Source organism: Rhineura floridana, chromosome 11 (genome assembly GCF_030035675.1).
Source record: "Rhineura floridana isolate rRhiFlo1 chromosome 11, rRhiFlo1.hap2, whole genome shotgun sequence".
In the NCBI taxonomy this organism is placed as follows: Eukaryota; Metazoa; Chordata; class Lepidosauria; order Squamata; family Rhineuridae; genus Rhineura; species Rhineura floridana.
Window position 1 is genome coordinate 66,456,393 of NC_084490.1, and position 21,715 is coordinate 66,478,107.

Consider the following 21,715-nt stretch of genomic DNA (forward strand, 5'->3'; position numbering starts at 1 on the left):
CTTACTTCCAGTTGCATGCAGTTTTCCACCCCTCAAAAAAATCATTTAAGTTTTCATTATCCAACATACTTTTCTCTCAATTAAAAGAAACAAAGTACTCCAACCAACAGACAAACAGTGATTGTTTCATTTGAGCTGGGGCACATCAAAGCACAGCAGAACACATTTGTAACGCATGGCTCCCTCCTGAAACTGTGAGTCTGCTCATGTGCAGAGTACATAAAAACAGACATCATAATCAGGCTCTGTAATGTCTGACATTAGGGATAATATTGTCCAAGTTTGGAGAGGGAAGTGGAATCACATCCATACAGGCATAGGTCCCAAATTTTTCATTTTAGAAATTCATTGACAAAACTCACAAAAAGGCAAGCTAAAATTAATAATAGCATGTTGCATTTTCCTCTTCATTCATGATAGTAACCTAGGAGAGAGACTTGTTGGAAACAGATCCACATACCTTTTCTGGAAATACTCTGGAATTGCATATGGCTCAGATCAGCCTGCCCTGCCCTGCTCCACCCATCAGCTGCTGCAGCTTGTAATGATAGAATGCAGGAAAATGGTTAATACTGTACAGAGTTTATTGCAACACATACACAAATAATCCACTATTTCTCTTCCCAATTCACAAAAATAAATGCAAAATGATTAAGTAAAAAAAGATATTTATTATAAAAAGAGACTCCCTGTTTGTGCGCTCTCTTTCTCACTTTCTCAAGGTCACAAACAAATACTAAACCAAACAAAAAGGTCTTCAAATTAGGAGACATTCACTGTTGCTTCTCTATAACCTAACCTATAAAGCGATCTGACATTCAAGGAAACAATTCTGAGCATGCTGAGAACCAATGTATGATTCTGATATAGGCTAAGACTACAACATGAGGCTGTTTTTGAAGCAATCCTGACTCCTCCCTAATCTGCTATACTGGCTGTGCTGAGTAGGCTGTATAACAACAGATGGAGTGGGAGGTAGGGTTGCCAGGTTCAGGGCCTGAGACTGATCCTGTATCTTTAGGAGAAGAGAAAGTCAGCCAAGTGCAGGTGCTCTTGCAACACTGTAATGGGAAAAACCACAAGGTGGAATTCTCCCTTTGCACAACTTTTAAAGATACAGAAGACCTCTTGGTTGCCAGGCCCGGCCTCCAAGAGGTCTTCTGTATCTTTAAAAGTTGTGCCGGGGGAAAGGGAGAATTCCACCTTGTGGTTTTTCCAGAGCTTGGAAGAGTTACTTTTTTGAACTACAACTCCCATCAGCCCAATCCAGTGGCCACGCTGGCTGGGGTTGATGGGAGTTGTAGTTTAAAAAAGTAACTTTTCCAAGCTCTGGGTTTTTCCCATTACAGTGTTGTAAAAACAACTGCGCTTGGCTGACTTTCTCTACTCCTAAAGATACAGGATCAGTCTCAGGCCCTGAACCTGGCAACCCTAAATGGGAGCCTTCCTAGGAGGGCTGAAAAGCCAGCAGGTCTGGGAGCAATCTCTTTGCCATGCCCATAGCTATACTTTTGGATTAGGATTGGCTGAGTAGTGCAGAGAGCTGACTGGCCATAGAACAGTAGATTGACAAAAATGTTTGCAGAGCTTCTCTGACTTCAAATAGAAGGGCAAATTGTTTGTGGCACAGAAAAGAGTGTGTGGCTTTTAAATTTTGTGCGCTTTGAGATTTTGGTTGGATTTCTTTTACATTTTCATTGGGAAGACGGTGACCCAGTAGCCCTAGTGGAACAGCCTCCACTGCCAGAGAATTGTTATGCACACTTACCTTGAAGTAAGTCCCAGTGAACACAGTAAGGCTTTCCTCTGTATAAACATCCCTAGGACTGGACTTCAGCTGTTTTAAGAATACACAGACTGGCTTGCAAGAGCCATCTAATCCAACATTGGCTGGCCAGATGACTCTGATCAACATCAGAAGTTAGAGGTGCTTATGCCATTCTCCCTATACAAATTTTCCCCTCGATTTTTAAGTTTCAAATTACCTGATCTTGTTTGGAGAGTGGCACCAATGCTCCAGCGATCTGACAATCTTCCAGGTTTTATTCCAGAATGTTGAAAATCTTGTAGACAAACAGTTTGCCACAGTTTGCACCACCCCCACACAACTTTTATGCATTTATTTATTTGTTAAGTTTGTATCCCATCTTTCCACCAAATGGTATTGCCGCCTCCCCAGCTGACTGCAGCCAGACCGCCCTACAGCTGATCGCCGGCAACCACCCCACAGCTGATTGCAGCCAGCAGTCCTACAGCCGAAGGCAGCCGACCGCCCAACAGCTGATCACAGCCGGCTGCCCTACAGCTGAGCGCAGCCAGCTGCCCAACAGCTGACGGAGGAGAAAAAATAGCAGTAGCCATGCGGGGGGAGGGGGGCTGTTTGCGCAGCCGCCCTCCGAGGAAAAGCGTGACTTGGCTGCAGAAGGGAAAATAGCCTGGGGGGAGGCCTGAACGGTCCCACAGAAGCCCAGGTAATGGCGCTGGAACAAAGGAAAAATGGGCAGACCGCAACCTTTCATCTTTGACAGTAGAGCACCTCAGCGGGGAGACCAATACCACGGCAGACTGGCTCATCACCAGCAGGTTCTCCCATGGGAATGGGCCTTAAACCCACAGATCTTCACCAGGATACAGCAGAGATACAGCCGACTAGAGGTAGACCTCTTCGCGACAGAACAGAACCATCAGCTTCCTCAGTTCTTCTCAAGACACTAGTCACCGGGAGCGGAAGCCGTAGACACCCTCTCACAACACTGGCCAAAAGGTCTCCTTTATGCCTTCCCACCAATGCCCCTTCTGGGACGCACCCTGCGGAAGGTGAGGGAGGAGAGGGCCCAACTGGTACTGAACGCTCCCTGGTGGCCATGGAGGCCGTGGTTCTTGGAGCTCCTCACCCTGTCAGTGTCGGATCCATGAAGACTACCCCACAGACCAGATCTGCTAGCCCAACAACTTCCAGACCCGGAATGGTTGAGCCTGATGGTGCGGCACTTGAGCAGAGAACCCTGAGGTAGTCAGGCCTTTCCTCAGGAGTCATTCACGTCATTCTGTCTGCCTGTAGACCTTCCACGACAAGGGTCTATCAATCTACCTGGAAGTAATTTGCCAGCTGGTGGGCCGGATTCCCCTGGTTTAAGGCCAGCGCTCTGCAGGTCCTAGAGTTCCTACTCAGGGGCCTCCATCTAGGCCTGAAGGTTGCTACAATGCAGAGATAGGCATCAGCCATCTCAGCATTTCTCCCGAACACCTCAAGTCAGCCAATCAGCAGTAGCCAGCTGATCCAGCGTTTCTTCAGGGGGGTGGCAGCCTCACAGCCACCCATCATTCACTGTTTCCCATCTTGGGACTTAGAGAAGGTGCTAGAGGCCCTTCAGCGACCGCCCTTTGAACCATTAGAGACCATTCCACTTCAGTTCTTGACCTACAAGGTCCTGTTCCTTGTCACCATCACCTCGGCCACGCGTATTTTGGAGCTGGGAGCTCTTTCCATTGCACATCAACTCTGCATTTTTCACGAGGACTCAGTAGTCCTCCGGGCAGACCCCTCCTTCTTCTCCAAGGTCAACACAAACTTCCATAGGGAGCAGGAACTTGTCTTACCATCCTTCTGCCCTAGACCAGTACACCAGAGGGAGAAGGAGCTGCACTTCCTAGGGCACTCAGGACGTACATAAAGAGAACAAGAGACTTGAGAACCACGGAAGCAATGTTCATATCCATACATCTCAAGTCCCGGGGTAAGAAGGCCCCCAACTCCAACCTTAGCACGTTGGCTAAGAACTTGCATCTGAACAGCCTATGAGACCAGCGGCCTTACACCACCACAGGGCATAACAGCTCACTCCACTAGAGCAGCCTCCACCTCGGTGGCCTTCGCAACCAATGCCTCCCTGGGAGATATCTGCAGAGCAGCAAATTGGACATCTCCCTCAATGTTTATCAGACACTATAAAATAGACAGCTACGCCTCGGCTGAGGCTTCCTTCAGGAGAAGGGTACTGCAGCAAGAGGTCGCCATGACTTAGTTGGCTCGCCCCAACCCACCCAGCTGGGACGGCTTTGGTATGTCCCACGTGATGGACTGGTATCCAGGGAAAATGAACCGTTGGTTCTCTTACTGTATGCCAGTCCATCACAGCATGCCCGGTTTGGTCTTCAGGGCATTGCCACTAATTCATCCTCAGGACACCACTGCTCTCAGTTAAGTTGATCTAAATATAAAGGATATGTACATAATAGATACTTAGGACTAAGTTAGCACTGTAGTTTTTTCCCATTGTGTTCGTTCACAACTCTTGCTTAACAATCTTGATTAGGAAGTAGTTTAAGATTAAGTTAGGATATCATTTGCTTGCAACATTCTTTTTCTCCGTATCTGGGGCGGGGCTGTTTTCTGTTTTTCCTACCGGCAAGTCTACACGCAGGTTCTCCAGTGACACATCGCTGAGGGCTACATCCGAAAATGAACTGGGGTCTGCAAGCCAGCGATGCCCAACTACTTCCTCAGCCACAGGCTTCAGTGCATTTCCTGTCCTTCAACTCCAAATGGCACATAACAACAACAACAATACTACAAATACAACACAATAGAAATACAGTTAAAAATACATAAAAGCACTAAAATCAATAAAAAAACCAGTTAAAATCGATTTCAATATAGTCACATGTCAATTTAAAATACATGGTAAAATACTATGGCTAAGAACATTCACAGGAGTCTGCTGTACCAGACCAAAGGTTCATGTAGTCCAACATTCTGTTGTCACAGTGGCCAACAAGATGTATATGGAAAGCCTGCAAGAAGGGCTTGAGTGCACTAGCACTCTCTCACAGCAACTGGTTTCCAAAGGCATACTGCCTCTAGCAGTGGAGGTAGAACATAGCAAGATGTTAATCAAGATGACCTGACGTGCGTTTGTAATTCCTAAGAGAAAAGATACAAACTCCATGCACCAATTCTGAAATTTATTTTAGAAATTCTCAAAGTCAAACTGGAAAGCAGGCAGAATGGAAGAAGGTGCAGCAAAAATATTCCAAACAATGGAAGAGAAAGAGGAAAATCCACTAATCTGTACCAACACTCCATCCATATTTGTCTACAGTAATCTAGTCATCAGAGACAGACTGGCTCTGAACATAGAGGCTCGGGTCTATTTAACTAGCATGGCTAAAAATGGTTAAGGTATCCTCCATTAATTTTGTCTTCCTCTTTTTTTTAAAAAAAAGAGACCACACCTGCAATCAAACCACCTGCAAGGTGAACTCTCCTAACCAATAGAACTAGGGGATAACTTGGCCATCGATAACAGGATTATCTCTTGTCAGGATAATTTTATTATACCTCAAGGGCAAATGAATGGTAATCTGCATCTACACTGAGCTGGCAAGAATCTATTAGTGTAAGGTACACACTTACCTGGGAATGTCCTATTGAACTTAACGAGGCTTACTTAAGTAGACATGTACGGCTATACTGTAATTTTGTTCCCCCTTCTTGATGATACAGCCCCAAGGGTGGCTCTATACTGTACCCAGCGTGTATTTTTCACATTCCTCAATGTTAAACTGAAAATATCCCGCCTGCTATTCTGATGCTTCCCTTCCCATAAACTCATTTCAAAACAACACCTTACAAAACTTATAGTCCTGAACTCAGAAATGCTTGCTTAACAAACCTTAACGTTTTCATGGCGATACACAAAACAGTCAGAGAGAATCGAGAGTTCAAATTGTAAAAAGAGAGAGAGAAAAACCAGATCCCTTTTGGACTTTTTTCTGTCACGGTTATCATTAAATTAATTACAAATGAGCCATGTTCACAGAGTACCTGTAATCCTTTTACTAATCTTGCCCCATACTTCATCTTCTGCAGTTTAAAAGTTTAAAAAATGCCTGGCTGATTTTTAAATAATTTAAGAAATTTAACATTGAACTCTATTATAACATCGGGCAGGCTCAGTAAGAACCAACTGTGAGTGTTCTAAAAGCCACACTCCCAGCTGCTTGGCTTGGCTAATCGGGGTCACAGCCACACCAGACCTTTATTCCACTTCATGGCTTTCCCCAAAGAATCCTGAGAAGTGTAGTTTGTGAAGGGTGCTGAGAGGAGACTCCTATTCCCCTGACAGAGCTCCAATGGCCAGAGTGGTTCAGCAGTTAGCTGCTCTGATTAAAGCTGTGGAGGGGAACAGGACATCTCCTAGCAACTCTCAGCACCCTTTACTAACTACACTTCCCAGGATTCTTTGGGGGAAGCCATGACTGTCTAAAGTGAAATTAAGGTCTGCTATGGATGTGGCCAGTGACAGCTTTGGTTTAAATTTGGGTGGGAGACTACATGTGCGTGGTGTAGAATAAAAAGCTGGGGGAAATGCTGAAAAACAATACTGTTCACAATGTTTTCCATTTAGAAAAGAAAGGGGCTTCCCCTCTACCCAGCGCCCACCCACCCAATCTCTCCTCCTCCTCCCCTCCTCCCCCCTCCCCTCCTCCCTCCTCCCTCCTCCCTCCTCCCTCCTCCCCTCCTCCCTGCCCTCTTCCTCCCCTCCCCGCCCCTCCCCCAGTTCAGTTTCACCTATCCTAAGCATGATTGCACTGGAGTAAATCCCATTGAACTCAATAAACATGCAAATTATCAAACCTGCCCTCCCATCCTCCTCCCTCACATCACTTCCCTTTTGCCCCTTCCAACCCCCTTCCTTTGCCCCTCCCACTCCCCTTCAAATCTTCTCTTTCCTCCTCCCCTCCTCCCCCTCCCTTAATTCTCCTCTCTCCTCCCCCATGGTCAGTTTTACCTATCCTAACCATAATTGCACAAGAGTAAATGCCACTGAACTCAATAAGCATGCAAATGATCAGACCTGTTTTTCCCTTCATTCCCCTCTCCTCTCCCTTCCTCCTCCCTTCCCCTCTTCCCCTGTCCACTCCAGCCCTCCCTCCCATGGTTAGGTTTACCTATCCTAAACATGATTGCACAGGAGTAAATCCCAATGAACTCAATAAACATGTAAATGATCAGACCTGCCCCCTCCTCTTCCCCCTCCTGCCTGACCCCCATCCCTCTCCTCCCCTCTGCTCTTCTGAAAATGATTTACTATATGAAACCTCACTAAAATTGCAAAGTAAATCAAACATATTTAAAGTGACTACCTGAATTGTATCAACTGTCTTAATATTGTTGCTTCTTGCCTGCTAAAACAAGGTCAGCACAGCACATGCCTTGTTTCTGTTATTTGGGTTCATTGCAAAATTTGCCACCACTCATCATATGCTCAGAGGCTATACAGGAAGTGGATTGGACTGTGAAAGACCAACCCAATTTGTCTTTGCATTTTTACCAGTTTGTAGGGCAGTACAATATCTCAGAGAGGAGGTCAGGTTTCCTGCTCCCCTGATGTATTCACTATAGCTGCCCAATTTCCCTGCTTTTTAAAGATTGATAGAAATATTTGTTGGCTATAGGTACGTACTTAAACCACATGGGGTTTTTTTGCCTTTTAGTGAGTACTTATATTTGTATCCCAATGAGTGAAGGCACTGAGTCCACAGACACCACATAGATGAGGACTTGCCTTCATTATTAGGAATTTATTTTCTTTGAAATAATTTTATACCATTCCAAACAGGTGGCATATCTCTAACTGTTTCAGATTTTTGTTCAACTTTTTATTGTTTGCAATTTTCCCTGTTCATTTTTGTCATAAGGATTAAGAAAATTTAAACAAAGGATTGATTTAAAATTCTTGGGTTCTTAGAGTAGATCCTCTAAACTGGAGGGACTTAAGACCATTTATTTTAATGGGTCTACTCTGAGTATGACTTTGATGTTTACAATCCCTTCTTTTGGGGTACAATTGTATGCATAGTTTTAATTTCAAATCTGCATCCCCTGCAGGTGCATCGACTCACGCCGCTGAGGAAACAGACCACGCCCCCTCCTCCAGGGCAGGGGGCTCCGGAGCAGGAGATTTACCTCCCTCCCCTCAGAATAGCCGTCCTGTCCGCGCTTTGTGACGTCACGCAAAGGGGCGTGCTCCTGCGGTTGTTGCGGAGGTAGCGGTTACTCCGCCGCCATTTTGCTTGGTGCGAGTTTCCGTGCGTGGGGGGGGGCCTTGCAGCGGGTTTAGCCTCGTTAGGTGGGCAAACTAGCCGGGAAGAAAGCGGAAAGGCGATGTCGGCGTTCTCGGAGTCGGCGCTCGAGCGGAAGCTGTCGGAGCTGAGTAATTCTCAGCAGAGCGTCCAGACCCTGAGCCTGTGGCTTATCCACCACCGAAAGCACTCGCCGCTCATCGTCACCGTCTGGGAGCGCGAACTGCGCAAAGGTGAGGGGCGGGTGGGCAGGTAGAGGAGGGCTGGCCGGCCGACATCGCGCTACTGCAGCGCCGCCGGCTCCCCTCCCGCTCCCTCGGGGTAGCCTTGGCTTTCTCGCCTGAGGGAGAAGGAAGCGTGGCGAGCGCTGCTGTCGCAGCTTGTCCGGCGGGTGGGTTGCCTCGTAGGCTGCCCGCCGCGGCCTGTGTGGCAAAGCGGCGCGCGACCAAGAGGAGCCCGAGAAGATACTTGTGGGAGCATGGTGGACATGCTACCCGGCGCGCCTGCATCCCGTAACCTTTCCTTCTGCGGGGTGGGCAGGAAGGGCGCGGAGGAGGCCTGCTAGGGAAGGGCTGCGTAAGGACAGGATCGTTTTTTAACAGTCACTTCACTGGGTAAGCTACGTTGAACACCTTTTGGAACTTGCTTCTGATCAAATACATTGAGGCTCCGGGTGCACCTTAATCCTAAATTAAAGCTAATGTTAAGACCTTGTTCCTGTTTACTCAACGTAACCACCGCCGACTTCAATACGAGTTATTTTAAAGTAACTGTATAGCGTCACAGCCTTATAATCCGCCACAAGTTAAGGGGATATGGAACTGTGATACCTAACAACTGTCAAAGGGAGGTGGGAACAGGACATGATGGGGGAACATGAGTGTCTTCTTGCTGGAGCAGAGTTTGCTGGTGAGCCCTGGGTAAAACGGAAAAGTCATTATTTCTGGGCTCAGTTGAGACATGTTCTGGTGATACAGTTTTCTGATATCACTTTAATAATCTAATATTTTCATATAATGATGGGGAGGGGATTAGGAGGAACATGATAAAATTCAGTTCAATTTCTGTGCATCAAGTTAGAATACAAAAAATCAATGTTTTTACATATTTTTGATTACGTGATACAACTGTGGTGGTACACAGGTATTGCAGAGTCCCCAAATTTTAACTGGTCTTGGTAACCAAGACAATTCTAGACAGGTGTACATAGGATTGCAGCCTTAGTCCCTGGTTTTGCAGTGCATCGCTGTGGGAGATCAGAAACCATCCCATGCTCTCATCTACAATTCCAGATTTGGGGAGATCTGGACTAATTTGGGCACAGGGTGTTAGGGGTGCTCTGAATACCTAGGCCTCCTCCCTGCCAAATGGCCAGCCCTGACATTCTCCTCTGGAGGTAGTGAGAGAGACTGGAGCTTGTTTAGATAGCGGGCAGCTAAAATGTTCTGAATGCTTTGGCTGACTAAAAAGCCAGCACCAACCTTGATCTCTAGCTTGGAGATATAGGTGGGGATTTTTCTGACACTGTGCTTGGCCCTCTGAGCAACTGTGGGGGTGATCCCCAGCGCCAAGCGAGAGAGGAAAGTTTGGTTTCTCTTGTCAGTTTTGCTAGTGGATCAGTGACTATGGGTGAAATGAGATTAGGTTTGAGGTAGAAATTCCTTGCTCACGCTTAGCCAGAATAGTATGCCACCTCTTGGTGGTGTGCACCCCATTATGTATTACAACCATAGCTGCCTGTTTTGCAAAGTACCAGGAATTCTTGGAGAGACTTTTTGTTTGTTAGTTAATTATTTGATTTATATCCCGCCCTTCCTCCCAGTAGGAGCCCAGGGCGGCGACTGTTGACTCTGGTTCGTTGAGATGCTCAGAATCAGAACTACAGGAATATCCCGCATTAACGTACGCAATGGGTCCAGAGCGAGTACGTAAACCGAAAATGTACTTAAAGTGAAGCACTACCTTTTTTCACTTATCGATGCATATACTGCACTGCAATCGTCATATACGGGCATAACTGATGTAAATAATGCATTTATAACTAAAACACAGTAGGCCTTATTTTAAGAAAAGGTTTGTGGTTGGAAACTGATCGGGCGGTGGCGTCATGCCGTTAAGTGTCCACGAAGCGAGTGTACGTAAACGGGAATAGTGCTACTGTAAATATGTCCATACTCACGAGTGTCCGTAAAGTGAAGGTCCATACAGGCGGGCCCCGCTTATACGGCAGGTTCTGTTCTGGACTTCCGCCGTAAAGTGGAACCCATTGAGTATAATGGGGCGCATTGTGTGAAAATGCTGCAAAAACTGCTTTAAAACAGGGAATTTCCCCTAATTGAAAGCCGCCGCATTAGCGGAACGCCGGAATGCAAAGCGCCGGTAAGTGGGGCCCTACTGTATAGCAGGGTATTCCTGTATAACTGGATCTTCAGGCAGTAGATGAATTACATTTAATGCTAGCCAACCAGTGGTAAAACATCCAGTATAGCTCAAGTGTCGACCAGCTGTGATGTGTACTAGAGTTAATGTTTTTGTTAAGATTGTGAGTGGAAACAACTAGCAAATGTACTAGTATGGTGGTGATATAATTAAAACAACCCATAAAAAATTAGTAGCCAAATCTCAATATTAAAAAATAATTTGGAAATGTCAGAATTGGTCTGCTGAACCTTAATTTATCTCAACAGCTGCTTTATATATTTCCCCAAAAAGAAATAGATGGAAGGGTGGCTTCAGACCTTGCTTTCATAAGTATGTCTTCCTAGTCTGATAAACAGGAAGAAATGTTCTTGGAATAACATCCATTTGCAGGTTTTGGTTCTTCTCCCTCTTTGGTTGTAGTTTCGTTGTTGTACCTTTTTTCTATTTGTGCGTCACTTCCATCTTGATGTAGCAATGATGGGTCCTACATGTGTACGTGTTACAGCAAAAGTAGGTGGCTAGCATTTTAAAATGTTTCCTGTAGACACAACTGGTTTTTTTTCAATGGGAAGTACAATTTGGAAATAAGATACTTTTATTTCTGGGCATCCTGTGTGCATGTATTCTGCTCATATTTTATATAGTTGCTCCTTTTTAACTTGATTGCTTGGAACAATTGTATTTATTACTTCGTATATTGCCTTTGGGAAAGCAGGGCTGTGGAGTCGGTACGCCAAACCTTCAACTCCGACTCCTCTATTTTTCTACTGTCTGACTCCTTCATAAATGGCAACTGTATATTAACTAGTAATAACAAATTTACTGTAGTAAAACGGTAGCACAAGGCATTTCATCACCACCACATGAATCATCGGGCTAGATTGACAGAACATAAAATATATTTATTTGATTAAAATTTCTGAACAAGAAAACTTTCCTAAATTCCTACAAAGTTTTTATTTTGAAGTCTGAGTCGGTACATTTCTACCGACTCCACCCAAAATTGCTTCTGACTCCACAACTCCGACTCCACAGCCCTGTGGGAAAGGCAACTTAATTTCAATCATTTTTAATTAATTTCAAAAACTGATGTGCAGAAAGTTTTTCAATATTGGGAGCCAAGAATGTCTAAATCACCAACGTTGGCATTCTAATGATGACGATCTGGATCCAGCGTAGCATAGTTGCGCTTAAGTACTGTTGATTTCAGTTGGAAGTAAGTGCACGTAACTTAGATTGGACTTAACCCAATATTGTTCAAATTTAAAATGTCTAGTTTATTCCAAGTTAGCCCTGAATCTCAATCACCTATTTATTTCTGATGTGGAACTTTCAATGTGGGTTGCAGTAGTTCATGATTCTCACCAGGGCAGAACAGTCCTCCTTTTCTTAATGTCTTTATTTCTGAAGACAAAATATATCCCCATGATTACTGTCTGACAAGCTTTCTGTCGCTAATGTATTCTTAAAGGTTTGCTTTAGAGATTCCCCTTACGTTGACCGTGTTTTAATGTCTCAGTAAACTGGTTTATTCTGATAGAAATGAGCCTAGTCTCCCGCAAGGTTTGTACATATCCCTTTTCTATCCCCAGTTCTCCAGCTGTGCAGCCAAAAGGAGGAGTTTAGAAGCTTTTGCTTCTGATTACAGTTGTCCGCAACTTAGCATGCTTAATCTTAACAATGGTTTGTTGAAGCAGGGCAGTTTCATAAATGATGGTTTGAAGCTCTTTGCTTCAAAAAGCCATCATTAAGATTAACCACAGTTTTTTTGGGTTCAGATGACACAACAAGCTGCAGTGGACAAAAAATCAAAGCAAAAAACTTCCAAACTCATTGTGACAATGCCGGGGGGGGGGAGTGTACAAGCCTAGGGGAAAGCTAACAATGATGTCTGAATGCAGCCCTTATCTTTCACAGATAGAACTGTGCTTCTGCCTTTCTTCCTGTAGCTCAAATTTCCATTTAAAAATACCTCAGTGCAAAATAAGACAATTTATTTAGTCATGATAGCTCCCCTCCCTTTTTTATTTGTGTTCATTGGATAATGTTATAATTGGTGTCCATGTATATTTAAAATTTGAATTCATAATTGTTTGCAGCCATTTTTTCTTTCGCTCAGTGTTTACAGTTTTTTACAAAGCTGTTGAATAACATTAATGATGGGTTGTATTCAACTACATCCTACTCAGAATAAACTCATTGAAATGAATGAACCAGTTAGTCATGTCTGTTAGCTTCACGAGTATTCTGAGTAGGACTAGCACTGAATGTCACCCAGTACTTTCCTTGACCTTTTTTGTGCTTATTGTTCAGTACCTATGGTTGCAGGGATTATTAGGAAAGGAACTGAAAATAAAACTGCCATTATACAAATATCTGGTGCGACCACATTTGGAATACTGTGTACATTTCTGGTCATATCACCTCACAAAAGATATTGTAGTGTTGGAAAAGATTCAGAAAAGGGCAACCAAAGTGATCAACGGGATGGAGCAACTCCCCTATAAAGAAAAGTTGCAGCTTTGGAGAAAAGGTGGGTAAGAGGTGACATGATAGAAGTGTAAAAAAGTATGCATGGAATGGAGAAAGGACATACAGAAAAGTTTTTCTTTCTTTCTCTCTTTCTCAGTACTAGAACATCCAGTGAAGCTGAACGTTGGAAGTTTCAGGACAGACCAAAGAAAGTGCTTCTTCACACAGCACATAATTAAACTATGGAATTTGCTCCCACAGGAGGCAGTGATGGCCCCCAACTTAGATGACTTTAAAAGAGGATTAGACAAATACATGGAGGATAATACCAGCCATCATGTTTGTGCTTTGCCTCTGCTGTCAGAGGCAGCAACTAAATGGAAAGCGCAAAGAGGGGGGGTGTTATTGCGATCATATCCTGCTTGCGGGCTTCCCATAGGTGTCTGTGAGAACAGGATGCTGGGCTACATGTGCCATTGGCCTGATCCAACAGGCTGTTCTTGCAATGTTCTTTCGCCTCTTGTTTTGGATTCCACTACTGGTTTTGGAAGTAGTTTTTGTCTGATAATTTTCTGTTTTAAACACTCAGCTGTCAATGTAAGATAATTAAAGCCTTTTCTTACTATCTTCTTTTGATCTCATAAAAGTTTCAAATTGAGATGTTCAGCATCTTGTAGTTCCATGCTTTACTATAATGTAGCAGCTATAATACTGCTTGCTTTGTATTGGTCTTTTTTCCTCTGCATTTTGAGCAGGCTATGACCCAGTTTGCATGTAATGCTAACCCAAATCATAACAGTCCAAACATAAAGGTTCCTGGATCAACGATTGTGCTCCTTGGTCCTGCTGCTGTTGCAGTACTCAGGGCTTAGCCATGCACAGCTTAGTGTTAGGTCCAAACCTGGGCTCAGTTTGTCTCCCTCAGACAAATCACAAGTAGTAAACCATGAGCAAACCTTAGTTACAGCTTGTAGGTTGTCTGAAGCAAGACAATCAGTGAACTTGGACTCAGATGTAACACTAAGCAAATCCATGGCTTAGTTCTAGGTAGCACAGCAGCAGCAGTAGAGCTGGGGAGGAGCGCAGTGGCCACAGTCTTCACTCTGGGAACCTACATGTTTGCTCATTTGTGCTAAGCCATGGTGTGGTTTTGTGTTGCATGTGATCCAGGTTGGTAAACTTCTCTATGAATTTTAATGCCCAGCTTCATCACTTATAAAAACCAGATACTACTTGTGCAAAGTTTCTTCATATCTGAGCTCTGCTTTTTAGGGAATGTGTGCATATTTACATTTTTAAGAGTGTTCATTTCAACATCTGTGGAGCAAGCATTTTGATTTGACAAAGCATGGTAGGACATGGAGAAATCTGTCATGTTCCAGAACGGTGAAGTCAGTATCAGCCTACATAAGGGAAAAAACATTAAAGATTAGCTATAGATAGTATGGAACTCCAATACAAGTATCACATGATGGCTAACATAGCACCAACATGTTGGCGTGGATGTGGTGGTAGACGCACTTACTACCACCTCTGGCGGGATTGTCCTCAAGTAAAGCAGTTCTGGGAGGAGCTGTGTAAGGAAATTTATAATTTAGGGATCTTTGCAATGTACTCCACAACTTTTTATTGTCTATATTTGAACAGAAAAAAACCCCAGTTAAATCCAAGGACCTTGTAACATTTTTCTGGTTGCTATAAGACATATTATTGCCCCAAATGGAGAACACTGCATAGTTTCAACATTGCAATTTGGTATGGAAATATATGAAATATTGCCATTTTAGAAAACAAATTTAATAATTCCCATGATCTCTACAAGGAATTGAAACTCCAGATGTTTTTCATGCTACTTGGTGGAATTTTATTATACATGTTACCAGTGTGAATCTTCTTCAGCAACCGCCTCCTATCTCCTTGGAAATTGGGAATGCATGATTCTGATTATACATCTATGGGATATAATTGTATATATATATATATATTTGGTTGATATCCCTTCTTTTTTGTATTTGGTTTTCTTTGCTTATGCATAATTTTTAAAAAAAACAATTATAATACATGATCAAAATATGTGGATAATACTAATTACGCTGTTTCCAAGAACTTAAACATTTCTCTCCCAAGGTTTTCATGCAGAGATCCATCTTCTTCTTCTTCTTGAGTTTTATGGCAAAGCAAGGCCTAAAAGGCCCTATTACCGCCACCTGAGATCCATCAGTTTGGGTTAATGTGCCTGTATAAAAAGGACTGTTTTCACACACAGTAAAAAGTTAACTTCCAAGTTGGAGTGGATGAATAAAGAAACATTTCACAGTCTGTCAGCATAAGAAGAGCCTGCTGGATCAGGCCACTGGCTCGTCTAGTCCAGCATTCTTTTCACATAGTGGCCAATCAGATGTCTCTGGTAAGCCTTGCAAACAGAACCTGAGTGCAAGACCTCTCTCCTGCCTTTTCCAGCAATTGTATTCAGAAGCATCCTGTCTCTGACTATGGAGGCAGAGCATAGCCATCATAGCTAGTAGCCATCGATAACCTTCTCCTCCGTGAATTTGTCTAATCTTTTAAAGCCATCCAAGTTGGTGGCCATCACTGCCTCTTGTGGAGTGAATTCCATAGTTTTAATTGCACACTGTGTGAAGAAGTACTTCCTTTTGTCTGTCTGGAATCTTCCAACATACAGTTTCATTGTATGTCCATGACTCTAGTGTTATGTGGGGGGGGGAAGCTTTTCTGCACCCACTTTCTCCATGCCATGAATAATTTTATACACTTCTGTTGTGTCACCTCTTGCTTGCCTTTTCTCTAAACTAAAAAGCCCCACTGGGTGCTGCAACCTTGCACTTCTTCCCCTTGATCATTTTGATTTCCCTTTTCTGAACCCTTTCCAACTCTACAATATCCTTTTGTAGGTGAGGTGACCAGAACTATACACTATTCCAAATGCAGCTGCACCATTTATACAATGGTATGATGATATCAGCAGTTTTATTTTCATTATCTTACTTAATGATTCCTAGCATGGAATTCACCGTTTTCACAGTTGCTGCATACTGGGTTGACATCTTCATCGAGCTATCCACTAAAGCCTCAAGGTCTCGTACATGGTCCATCACCACCAGTTCAGACTACATGAGCATACAGTAATACCTCAGTTAACAAAGTAGATGCATTCCTGGACATTACTTTTTTAACGGAAACCTTGGTACCAGAGGGTAGGAATAACATGAAAACAATAGGGATAGGTTCCTACACCCGCTCATAGGTGGTGGGGGCAGCTTTTAATGCAAAGTAAACACACATGCTGGTCAGTTTCACCTTAAAGCAAAAGCACAGGCTTGAAACTCTCCATAGCAATGCAAAGTTGGTCAGTTTCACCTTTAAAAAGCCTTGGAGCTTTGTCCCTGGAGGATTCTTTATTACTGTATTTGTGTAATTAAGATTTTGAGCTCCAATATGCATATGTTTACACTTGCTTACACTGAATTATATTTGCTGTTTTTCTACCCATTCACTCATTTTAGAGAGGTCCTTTTGGAGCTCTTCACAATCCCTTTTTTTAAAAATGACCCTGAACAATTTAGTATTTTCAGCAAACTTGGCTACCTCACTGCTCACCCCTAACTACATTGTTCATTGTTCATGAACAGTTCAACAGAAGGTCCAAAAGGAAGTTCTTCCTTGTTTCCTAATTTGTATTTGGCAGAAGGACATCAGCTATCTATTAGTAACATAAATAGTAATTAAGCAGAAATATATTGATGTTTCAGTGGATTTTCCAGGTACAGTTCCTAATCAAGGAAGAATTTGTGCCTCTCTGTGCTCTCCATACAAATTGTAGTATAGAAAGGCTCTTTGTCTTTAGCTCTCAGTGAACATTTCATTTTTAAAAATGAATTTGCTATAAGAATATTTTCATTTACTAATAGTTTGTGCATTTTTAAAATCTGCTTTGAGATTTTTCTTACATACAATTTTAATTAATTAGCTGGACTCTCCATGTAGAGAAATCTTTATATGATAGTTATATTTTAATTTTTAAAAAATAGGTGGGGGGGATGTTTGGTCTGAGGAATCAGAATTCTGTTTCTGTAACTCCAACATGGGTTGGATCCAGACTCTTAGGTCATACTTAGGGCAGTCCCGTTGAAAACAGTGACACTTAAGTTAGTTGTGAATTTAATTTGATTAAATGTATAACATTCCCATCCCATTTGGAAATTATGCTAATTTTGTGTAACGATCATATAAGTTCCTACATGCGGAAGAAATAATTTAAGATTTGGTTGTTCTGATAGTGTTGTCCCACCCCCACTCAGTAGGAAATTAGAGTGATTAAGGTAGTGTGTTGTTATGACAGAAAACCTATAATAATTAGCTGAACAATCAATTTGATATTCTTTTGTGAAGACTAATAAGATGGCTTAAACTGTCAAAACAAATCTGTTCTATGATGTCGGATTAGAGCAATACAGGGCAGAAAATAATGTTACATTGTGTGGCAGGTATATCATGAATTGTGCACTGAAGTACTTGTTTGTAGTATTAGTTCCTCAAGCATCAACTTCGCAGAATTTTCAAGGTACACAGCTAATTAGATGGTGATACACTATGGCTTTTGCATCATTTTCTTGTATTTGCTTATTGTCTCAGTGCATAGGTAACGTAACCGGAGTTAAATGGTCAAAGTAGGTGGCCCTCTCTGAGGAATTATGGCTAACATTCAGCTTGGTGTAGACTGAGTGGTAGGCATAGTTAGTGGTGATGAGGGAAGGGGATTTCTAGTAGGAGAGAGGAGGAGGAGCACACAAGTCAAAGACATGTTCCAGAGCTGAAAAGAAAGAATTTTGTTTCTGTGGGGGGGAAATGGTCTAGGTAATTAAAATCATGACTAGGCTGGAATGGGAGTATACCAATGACCATTGGATCCCCACTTTTTACCAGAAATTGTTGATAAATATTCAGATTTTTTTTTTCAACTACCATGAAGAGGTAGATACTTGATCTAATAAATAGTTATTACTTTCAAGTTTCTGGCTTCTGCATTTGGTTGTTATTGTTGCTGTTATATGCCTTCAAGTCAATTACGGCTTATGGCGACCCTATGAATCTGCAACCTCCAAGAGCATCTGTTATAACCCACCCTGTTCAGATCTTGTAACTTCAGGTCTGTGGCTTCCTGGAGTCAATCCATCTCTTGTTTGGTCTTCCTCTTTTTCTACTCCCTTCTGTTTTTCCCAGCATTGTCTTTTCTAGGGAATCATGTCTTATTATGTGTCGAAAGTATGATAACTTCAGTTTCATCATTTTAGATTCAAGTGACAGTTCTGGTTTAATTTGTTCTAACACCCAAATATTTGTCTTTTTCGCAGTCCATGGTATGTGCAAATCTCTCCTTCAACACCACATTTCAAATGAGTTGATTTTTCTCTTACCCACTATTTTCACTGTCCAGCTTTCACATCCATACATAGAGATCAGGAATGCCATGGTCTGAATGATCATGACTTTAGTGTTCAGTGGTACATCTTTGCATTTGAGGACCTTTTCTAGTTCTCTCATAACTGCCCTCCCTAGTCCTAGCCTTCTTCTGATTTCTTGACTATTGTCTCCATTTTGGTTAATGACTGTGCCAAGGTATTAATAATCCTTAACAAGTTCAGTGTCCTCATTGTCAACTTTAAAGTTACATAAATCTTCGGTTGTCATTACTTTAGTCTTTTTGATGTTCAGCTGCAGTCCTGCTTTTGTGCTTTCCTCTTTAACTTTCATCAGCATTTGTTTCAAATATTACCTGTTCCTTCTAGTAGTATGGTATCTACATATCTTAAATTATTGATATTCCTCCATCCAATTTTCACACCTCTTTCATCTTGGTCCAATCCCACTTTCCGTATATGTTCTGCATATAGATTAAACAAATAGGGTGATAAAATACACCCCTGTCTCACACCCTTTCCGATTGGGAACCAATTGGTTTTTCCATATTCTGTCCTTACTGTAGCCTCTTGTCCACAGTATATTGTGCATCAGGACTATCAGATGCTGTGACACCCCTCATTTCTTTTAAAGCATTCCATAGTTTTTCATGATCTACACAGTCAAAGTAATCTATAAAGCACAGGGTGATTTCCTTCTGAAATTCCTTCGTCCGTTCCATTATCCAACGTATGTTTGCGATATGATGTCTGGTACCTCTTCCCTTTCTAAATCCAGTTTGGACATCTGGCATTTCTCGCTCCATATATGGTAAGAGCCTTTGTTGTAGAAATTTGGATTATTAAGAGTTATCAAAACTTTATGCCAAGAGAAACAGAATTCTGCTATATAAAATATTTAAATTAAATGAATTTGCATATAGTTGCTGATTTTATCATTCTGCTTCTGCTAATCATAGGCTGCCCTGAGCTCCTACTCAGAGGAAGGGTGGAATATAAATCTAAATAAATAATTAAAATAGGCAGGGTACTGTGGTCTTGGGTGCTCTTTCCCCTCCTACACACTGAATTCATACTCAGTTTCAAGCTTGCTTGCCTGCAAATATTTTTGGCGTGCTTGTTTGGGGCTGGTACAGGAGAAACAGAGAGCTGCATGAAAAGATGCATCTACCTCTACCCCCCCAATAGTCCACTTGGTTGCGATGCTGGGCACAAAAGCAAGACAGGGTGCCTCATCCCTCCTCTATCAGCCCACTCACTTTAGTGCTTAAATACAAGGCTGCTTTAGGAGCAGAAGGTAGAAATGTTTATGTAAAAAAACAAAAACCTGAGACACCCAGGAATTTGAAGTCCATACCCCTCTGATGGCATTGCAGATGTACTCTAATGATTGTTCAGTAAGCAAAGCTGATGATGAAAGATTAACTGAGAGGGAGGAGTTTGTTCAGAAGCAGGGTAGGGATTTATTTATTTATTTTTATCTGAGGGCTATATTCCTTTGTGGTTAACCACATCCTTACACACAACCCTCCATCCAAGGAAACCAGAAGTGGTATTACAGTTCAAGGACATATTCTTCAAGTGCTCTTGTCCAGCTTGCACAGCCAGTGAGGGGGAGTGTGGCCTTGTGAGAGTCCCAAGAGCTGGCTAGAAGTGTCTGGAGGGCCACATTTGGTACCTGGGCCTGAAGCTCTCTGCGTTGAAAAGATTGTTAAGAGAAAGAGAGAACGAAAGGTCAGCATACACTGAATCACAGCCTTCAGCACTTTTGTTCCCCTGGAGACTTCTTTAAGCTTTATTCTCTTTTCAGCACCAGGTTACAACTTTTCTATTTGCCCAGTTTTTAACTGCTAGCTATTATTTATTTAGATTATTTAGATTAGGAGCTCTCTTGATGTAGATCTGGGTAATGAAGTGAAGGAACCCTTGAAAATCTGCTTCACAATTTGCTTTATATTTTGCAGATAAATTTGCTTGCATCTGCACTAATGTGGATATTGTATTTTTAGTAGAGATGGATGTAACCAAGACACCATCTGATGATGTTGTAATGCTTGACAGCTTGTACAATCAGAGGATATGGACAAGCTGCTTGGAGATTTGAGGCTTACTGTTTGTTCTCTGGATCTCTGCCCATTGTGAACATTAAAACTTCCAGATTTAAAAACGAGGACTTCAGAGGTAGTGAATGCCTCCTTGAAGGGTTGTGGTCTCTAGTCTCCATAATGAGGCTATTGTCTAAAGGAATTGAGCTTAGACCCAATTTTTTAATTATAGTTCAGTCTCTGGCATTCCATCTTCTGAGTAAATTATTGGAGATGGCCTCTCAATTTCAGTGTTTTTTTTTAAGAGATAACCAGTAATCTGGATCTGCTTTAATCTGGATTCCGACCTGCTTTCGGGATGGAAACATCTATGAATAACTTATGCTAGGCAATGGATGAAAGGAGTGCAACCCTGTTTTTTCTTCTGGATGTCTTGATAGCTTTCAGTACCATCAACCATGGTATTCTTGTGGGTCACCTAGCTGGGTTGGGCTTAGGAGGCACAACATTAGATAACTATATGAAACTGCTGGGGAAAGTTGTCTGATGGTTTGGGTCATGCTGTCACCAGTATGCAGATGACATGTAGCTAAACTTTCCCTTTCCATCTAAAAAAATCAAGGAACCTTTGGAACTCTTCAGCAGGTTCTGCAAGTAGTCAGGATGACGGTGAACAAGCTGAAACATAATTGAGATAAAATGGAGTTACTGGGAGCCGACTAAACTGAGGGGAGGTGTGCAGTTGGTTTTGAATGGGGTTGTACTCTTTCTGAAGAATCAAGTTTGAAGGTTGGGGGTTCTCCTGCACTTGGCACTGTCTGTGGAGGCACAGATGGCATGGGGGCTAGGAGTACCTTTTATCAGTTTAGTCTGATAAACTAGTTGACTTTACTTAGATCTGTCAGATTTGGTTCTGGTCAGCCATGCACAAGTTATATCCACACTAGACTGCTGTAATACTCTGTCCATGGGACTGCCTCTGAAGATTATTGAGATACTTCATTTGGTGCAAAATGTGGCTACCTGGATCAAGTTGAGGATTGGAACATCTAACTTTAATTTTGCAGCAATTGCACTGACTGCTCGAGCATTTTCAGGCTCAACTTAAAAGTGCTGGTGTAAATCTAGCCCCAAACTGTTTGGGACTAAAAGTTATCTGAAGAACTGCCTTCATCCATATGAATTGACCCTTATGTTAAGATGAGCTTTGGTGGCCCTACAGTAAGATCAGGGAAGCTTTGTAGGTATAAG

At 42.5% G+C, this 21,715-nt stretch overlaps 1 protein-coding gene across 7 annotated transcripts in view; it reads left to right on the forward strand.

Moving 5' to 3' along the window:
• Positions 1 to 7,914: 7,914 nt before the first annotated feature.
• Positions 7,915 to 21,715, forward strand: part of RPRD1A (regulation of nuclear pre-mRNA domain containing 1A) — a 56,647-nt gene continuing 42,846 nt past the window's right edge. The window contains exons 1-2 of one of the 7 annotated variants that reach the window (XM_061588653.1): positions 8,238 to 8,321; positions 9,911 to 10,012. In XM_061588653.1, coding sequence (XP_061444637.1) covers positions 9,952 to 10,012 — 61 coding nt within the window. In that variant the 5' untranslated portion in view covers positions 8,238 to 8,321; positions 9,911 to 9,951. Of the gene's footprint in view, positions 8,322 to 8,364; positions 8,703 to 9,910; positions 10,013 to 21,715 lie in introns of those variants that run through there. The other 6 variants (XM_061588654.1, XM_061588652.1, XM_061588655.1 and 3 more) reach the window with 6 other exon arrangements.